The sequence below is a fragment of the Tinamus guttatus genome, unplaced genomic scaffold, assembly GCF_059628265.1.
Source record: "Tinamus guttatus ecotype Peru unplaced genomic scaffold, ASM5962826v1 Tinamus_guttatus_pri_ptg001096l, whole genome shotgun sequence".
Classification (NCBI taxonomy): Eukaryota; Metazoa; Chordata; class Aves; order Tinamiformes; family Tinamidae; genus Tinamus; species Tinamus guttatus.
This window is the reverse complement of record NW_028289630.1, coordinates 8,436-15,226: the sequence shown is the minus strand read 5'-3', so window position 1 is coordinate 15,226 and position 6,791 is coordinate 8,436. Positions and strand designations below refer to the sequence as shown.

Sequence of the window (6,791 nt, the reverse complement as noted above, 5' to 3'; positions counted from 1 at the left end):
GGTGGTATCACTAGCAGCAGCTTCTCCTGGCTGCTCAGTGGATGTCTCTACCCCTGGAGGAGCCTCCCAGCTCTGGGGACCTGCCCCTGTGATGCCTCTTTCCAGGGCTCCTTCGTGTCTCCAACCTTGGGGATGTTTTCAAGTCTTCCAGCACAACCTCGAGCTTGTGGGGCTGCCCTGTGAGGGCTGGAGAGCATGCAGGCTCCTGGTGCGTCCCCTGTGGAGTCAGGGGCTGGCAGGGCACATGCCCCGGAAGGACGGCAGCCAGAGGGGAGTCAGACACTGCTGTTTAATGGACGATTCTCGGTACAGAGCTGGTGTTATGACGCACATGGCCCCCACTGCCTCTTTGCCCCGCCCTGGCTCCAGCCCAGCCCCCTCTCTGTCCCCAAAATGTCCCCTGAACGGCACTGCATGAGGCTGGAAGCCTCATGAGAAACGTGGCCGGAGCAGTCATGAGAAATGTGGCCGGAGCAGTGCGGGCACGTGGCACTGGGGAGTCTCCTGATACTGCATCGCATCTCCGCAAGCTCCCGCTGTTGATGGGCTGAGCCGGTGCTGACTGCGGGATCAGGGTTGTCCCTGCATGAGGTCTGGGGGATCCTTGGGCATCTCCAGCCCAACCATGGGGTCATCCCATTGTGGGGTCTGGGGCATCCGGGGCGCCTCCTGACCCACATGTGGGAGCTTCCCCGCAGTGGGGCCAGGTCATCCGGGGCGCCCCTGCCCCACATACAGGTTTGTCCCTGCAGGGGGTGTGGGGCATGTGGGGCACCCCCTGCCCCACACATGTGGCTGTCCCCACAGTGGGGCCAGGACAGCGTCTGTGCCCAGGTCCTGGGGTCACTCTCGCCCTTCACTAGAGGGGCCCAGGAGGAGCCAGCTCTGTTTTCCCCCAGCCAATCAGAGTGCAGAACACGCTGGGGCTGTCCCCCACTCAGATCTCCAGCCAGTCATAGCCTGGCACCTGCTGGGCCCCACCCTGCGCAGGCCACTCTCAGCCAATCCGAAGTGAGCCAGGGAGGGCGGGGCTGTCGCAGCTGCTTCCCTGGCAGCCAATGGGCAGCTGACAGGTGCCGGGGTGTGGCGCAGGGTGGGTGGGCATGGCTCCCCTCAGCCAATGGGGGTGCAGGGCAGATGCCGTGGTGACAAGAGCGAAGGTGGAAAGGAGCTGGGTGGGAGGCAGGGGGCCTTGCTGGGTGCAGCGGTGCTGTGGTGGTGATGGCGGTGGTGGCGCAGGCGGGCAGTGAGGCATGCATGGCTGCCCTCAGCAGCGCTACGCCGGCGGCTTCAGGTGCACGGCGGCACTGTTGGGGCGGGCGGCCAGGATGTAGACAACGTTCTCGCGCAGGAACGTGGGCCAGTTGACGGGCCTGCAGGGCCGGATGCGGCATCAACAGATGCCACCAACCCCACCGTGCCCCCTGGCTCGCCTCGACATGTTCCCTGTGGCCACCTCGCCACTTGCCAAGCCTCTGTTACGCTCCCAAGAAGGGGGCAACCTCCCCGCCAGCTCAGGCTGAACATACCCGGAGAGAGGCAGTGGGGCACGTGGCCCACCGTGACCACCAGGGTGCCCCATAGCCGGCCTCACCTGGCATCCTCCTGTTCCGTGGCCAGCAGGGTCTTCTGGTTCTTGCTGCTGCCGCTGCTGGCAGGGCTCCTCTCGGACATGGGTCCTACGTGGCTGATGCTGCAGGGCAGAGTGGGGGCACTGCTCTTGGCGGGCAGAGGGGATGCCGTTGCAGCAACATGCCCACTCCAAACAGCTGAGGAAGAAGCCATGGAGGAGGAGACCCCGTGGGGAGAGGGAGAGGTGGAGAAGGGGCCTCTATTCCCAAGCCAATCCCTTGCGATGGAGCTGGAGCTCCACTGGAGTGAGGGGGACCCACAGAAGCAGGTCAGAACCAGAATGGGCAGTGGTGCCCTGCAGGTCTCCACTTGCCCGACATCGTGTCTCCTTACCTGACGTTGCAGGATGGCGTCTCCTTCTGGTGCTTGCGGAACCACGTGTGCCGGGCCTTGTGGCACTCACTCTCCCTGATGAAGCCGTCACTGTCCTGGTCAAGGGCCAGGAAGGCCGTGCGCGCCCGCTCCCGCTCCTTGGCCGTCAGCAGCCGCAGCAGGGAGTTCTGGGGATGCAGAGGGGATAGGGAAGCCCCTGCGTCAAGGCAAAGAGTTTGGACACAGGGAACCTCCTGCTGATCACAGGGTACCTCCAGTCCCACCAGTACCCAAGCTATTCACCTTCCCATGCCGCCACCACCATCCAGGTGGCTGGGGGACATGTCTGATGGGCCAGGAGCCTGCTGCTGGGTCAAGGTTGACCTGCAGTCAACACCTACCAGTAACCAGCTCCTTTCTGGTGCGGAGGTGGCCCCCGGCCCATGTGTGCTGTTGCAGTACCTGTGGCCGGAGCTTCTGCAGCAGCTGGATGGACTCGTGGGAGAGGAAGTCCGGCCACTCGATGTGTCCCTTATTCTCAGGGTCCAGGGCGGAGAACTGCAGGGTAGCCTGCTCCTCCTGGGCCTCTCCCATGGGCTTTTCGAACTGCTGCTTGTGCACCAGTTGCTTGTAGTGCAGGAAGTCATCCAGAGTCAGGCAGGTGTCTGCAGGAGTGGGCCCGGCGCCCGTCAGTGTGTGCTGTGTGGTGCCCCAGGAGTGGGACCTGCCTCCCCTGAGCACCCTGCCACCTGGAGACCCTCCTGCGGATCTCAGCAGGTGCAGAGCGAGCATCATGCGCACCGCAGGAGAGCCCGGCGATGGGGCTATGAGTGCTGCTGATAGGGAGACGGCTCCTGGGTGCTCTGAGGCTGCCCTGGGCCTGGCCTGAGGCTGAGGGCACGAAGCAGTGTGCTTCCCAGAGACAACTCAGGGCATCCCTTCCACCAGCCTCAAAGTGATGGGGGAGAGCTTCTTTCCTCTTGCTGTTCTCCAGGCCCCTGGTGGCACCACACACATTCCCTCTTCCCCCATCTCCCTCCTTCTCTGTCCCTCCTTCCCTGCTTCCTCTAGTGCTAATAGGAGATCCCACAGGCTGCCATCTTTAGCAGAGCTTTTACCTTTTACCTTTCCAGGCAGAGGAGCAGTAAAACCTCCACCCTAGAGCAGCAGTGCCCAGCCCAAGGACCGGGACGGCGTAAGGGGAGAGTGAGGGCTCAGCCCATGCTGCCACAGGGAGGGTCCACACCTGGAATGATCTTGCACTGCTGCAAGGTCTCCATCAGGCTGTACATCTCTTCCTCTGTCAGCAGGAGGTTGAGGTTGTCCTGGGGTGGAGAAGGGAAGTCAGCGTGTGTGTTTCTAAGGTGAAGCACAGTGTCCTGGGGCAGACATGGCAGCTGGGTGGCAGAATGGGCTTCAGGACATCCGAGCCCGGGAAGGGAGAGCTGCCTGCAGGGATGGGGGCTTGGGTGCAGCACCATGAGGTGGCATCCCAGGTTTTCATTGCTTGGAGAAGCTGCAGTGTGGTTGCTTCACACCTGCAGCCTTTGGGCATGGTTCCAGCTCTGCCACAGCTCCTTGCCTACCCAGTGGCATGTCCCAAGGTGCTACCATACCCCGGTGGTATGTCAGTCCAGTCAGAGGAAGAGAAGCTCAAGAGACGGGGTAAGGGACTCTGCACCTCCACACCTGAAGTATTAAGTGGGGGACATTTTCTAGTGGTGTCCCTGAGTTCCTGAACAACCTGGAGGCAGATGGAGGTGCTCTCTGTGGAAGGATTTGGCCTGAAAGCTGCTGGCTGGAGCTGCTTGAAACTCCACATTGCTTTCCTGAAGGAAAGGTTTCCCTGCCTCCCCAGGACCTCTTGCCAAGGTGCAGGGACAAGCTGCAGGTGAGGGTTCCAGTGTGGGGAGATTGAAAAGGGTCGTTTTGTCCCCTGTCCTCTGGCAACAACCTGTCTGGCCAAGATGGGCTGCAGGAGGAGCCAAGGAACAAGGTGGACAATCACCTTGGACCAGGCCATGACGTGGGATCCTGCTTGTGTCCTCTTTGGGCATAGCTCCTCAGGGAGCAGCCACTGCACCCAGTGCAGCAGAAGCCTGCACTCACTGCCCCAGTAGCTGCAACTTACGCAGTAGCTGCAGCTCCAGCCCGTCTCGGTGTGCGCAGTCTCTGTCACCTCCACGGCGCTGTCGTTCTGCAGGTAGCCCATGCGGCACAGGCAGCCGTCGTGGTACACCCGGCTGCAGATGCGGCACGGGAAGAGGCTCTCAGATGTCCACACCTCACAGATCTCACACATCTCATCATTGATGACCTGGGGAGGGGCGGGCAGCTCTATCTCAGCACGGTGGGGATGCTCGCAGAGGCAGTGTGGTCAGGGAGGCTGGCTTCTCCACGTGGGGTGCTCAGGGCTCCGTGAAGCAGTGCCTCTCAGGCTACTTACTGGCTGTGTGGGTTTGGAGTGGGGTGGATGGGTTGGCAGGAGTGGGTGGACAGAGGAGTGCTTAGGGCTGGCAGACTGTGAGGCTGTAGGTTGGGCAGCATTCTGGGTTGTAGGTATGGGCTGTAGGGTTGTAGGTTGGCTGGAGTGATGGCCTCTTGTGGGTAGATGAGTGGAGGAATGGGTAGGGTTGGAGGTATGGAGAGACAGGTAGGGCTGTAGGTGTGGAGAGATAGGTAGGGTTCTAAGTGTGGAGAGACAGGTAGGGATGTAGGTGTGGAGGGATGGGCAAGGCTCTTGGTGTGGAGGGGTGAGTAGGGCTGTAGCTGTGGAGGGGTGGGTAGGGTTGTAGGCTGGTAGGTTGTAGAGCTGTGTGGACTAATCTGTAGATCAGAGATGTTCCTTCCCTTTTCCCCACAGCTGGAGCTGTCTGTGCCCAGCAGTAACTCCTCCTCTCTCCTCCCCTCCTAGGCACCCCAGGGTCCTTCCAGGGCATATCTGACCAGGACTAACCCCCAAGTGCACCCTCTTCCCTGAATGACATCTCCTGGCTCTCAGCTGCCTGGTCCTGTCCCTGGAGAGGGAGCACTCCTGCCTCTAGGACCCATCTCCATGCCGGATGAGCTCCTCTGTGCCTGGGCAGGCTGCCATTGGGTGCTAGGGACACTTGCGGATCCCCTTGCAGGGATGCTGTGTGCCTCCCTTGTATGCTCCCCTCCAGCCTTGTCCCTCTCGCCCCATCCCTGTGCTCCAGCTGCAGCTGGCGCTGGGTACTCGCCTGCTCCCGCTGCTCCAGGCTGATGTCCAGCGGCTCGTCGTCGTGCAGCTCCCGCGTGGGCCGGATGAAGGCCGGTAGCGTGAACCTGTTGGCCCGCTCAAACTCCTCTGGCTCCACACCGCGGCCGTCCCGCAGCCGTTCCCATGCCGCCTTGCTGGTGCTGCTCTCCTCCGTCTGGGAGGGCCCTGCAGATGCCTCGTCCTCCCCCTCTTGCACCGTCTGCTCCAGTGTCCCCCGGCATGCACCCTCGGCCTCTGCCCACTGCCGCGTCGATGGCTGCTCTTTCAGCCCATCTTTAAAGGCCGACACGGCTAAGCTGACCTTCTGCACCTTCTCCACCGTCTGCCGCCTCGACATCAGCACCCCCATGGCTCTGCGAGGAGGAGGAGGGAGTCAGCCCTGGGGTGCAGCGCTGGACCCTGCTCCTGCAGCGCTGACCTGTGTCCCCAGCCCAAAAAGTATGTTCCAGACATACTGGGAGGAGCTCGGGGCAGGGAGAAATAAGGTGTCTTGGGCAGGCTGGTGTGCTGGAATCACCCTCTGGTGTATGAGGAACCGTGGTTTGGCCAAGCAGGGATGAGAAGCAAGGTGGTTTCTTACCCTCCCCAAATCTCTCCTGCTCCCTAGTCTCTCTCCTCCTCACGAGCTCGTGTGTATGTGTGTGCATGTTACTGCTTTAGCTTAGACATCCTTCCTCCATTGCTGAAATGTGGGTCGGAGCAAACAGACCGATGCGGGGGCTGCTCCAGCCATAGGGGGCTCTGAAGATGCTGGGGTGGAAGGGGAACATGGGCCTGGGGGTGCCCGAGGGAAAAGAAGGGACCTTTGGGTGCAGGACTGAGATGTATTTGGGATAAAACAGATAGGGCAACAGCAACAGCAGCTTAGACTGTGTCCCAGTGCACGTGGGCATGATCCTGGGCTGGAGAAGGGCTGAAGCTGTAGAGAAGGGTTTGCTCTCCAGTGATGGGGGACACAGTCTGTGTGCCAGCACTGCCCTGTGCCCATCTGAGGTAGCTTTGTGGGAGCTTTGAAGGCTTTGCCGAGGATGCTGCAGCTAAGAGGGGCTCCCAGTCCATGCCCAGGAGCAAGTGGGTGGCATTTGGTGACTGCGCAAGAGAGGACATCAGAGAAGTGATCTCCTGGCCTCTCCAGCCTGGCCGACACATCGAGGCAGGGAAGTCCCCAGGTAGGGATAATTAGTAGCCCACGTGCGAACGCTGGGATTTCATGGCTGCAGGACTGCACCGCGCTGCATAGAGCCTTGTCACGGTAATTACAGCTACTCCACATCAGCGACGATGAGCCGAGCACACCGGCAGGCAGCAGCTCGCAGGCCTCCACTCATCCCCATGCCAGCTGATTCAAGAATCGTAATGGCAAGTGAGGGCTGTTGTGCATTTGCCAAGCCCTCCCGGATGGGCAAACATGGCCCCGTGCAGTGCCCACACATGCAAATGCCCGAGACGCATGGAAACACAGACACACCGGTGTCCCCACGCACCAAAATGGCCACGTCGTGCAGCGGCCCCAGCACCTGCTTGCGGATGCAGAGCCACCCGCTCACGCTCGCTCTCCTGGTTGCCCCCCACATTAAGATCTTGCCGCCTGCCCCCCGTGCACAGA

The 6,791-nt window shown here is 61.4% G+C and overlaps 1 protein-coding gene across 1 annotated transcript; it reads right to left on the bottom strand.

Moving 5' to 3' along the window:
- Positions 1-1,276: 1,276 nt before the first annotated feature.
- On the bottom strand, positions 1,277-5,621 carry LOC104570554 (PHD finger protein 24-like). The gene is made up of 7 exons (XM_088538607.1): positions 5,166-5,621; positions 4,076-4,261; positions 3,191-3,269; positions 2,407-2,609; positions 1,966-2,132; positions 1,595-1,693; positions 1,277-1,373 (listed from the first exon to the last, which is right to left on the bottom strand). Exons 1-7 carry the CDS (start codon positions 5,532-5,534, stop codon positions 1,277-1,279), a joined length of 1,200 nt encoding a protein of 399 aa, XP_088394733.1. The 5' UTR covers positions 5,535-5,621.
- Between the last annotated feature and the right edge of the window lie 1,170 nt (positions 5,622-6,791).

Bases quoted from the DNA above. Each gene is read 5' to 3' on its own strand.
- LOC104570554 (XM_088538607.1), bottom strand. From the start codon at position 5,534: ATGGGGGTGCTGATGTCGAGGCGGCAGACGGTGGAGAAGGTGCAGAAG. The intron at 3,270-4,075 runs GTAAGTTGCAGC...TCTCCACCCCAG, and splicing joins GCTGGAGCTGCAGCTACTGC to GACAACCTCAACCTCCTGCT. The intron at 2,610-3,190 runs GTGTGGACCCTC...CCACTCCTGCAG, and splicing joins GCAGTGCAAGATCATTCCAG to ACACCTGCCTGACTCTGGAT.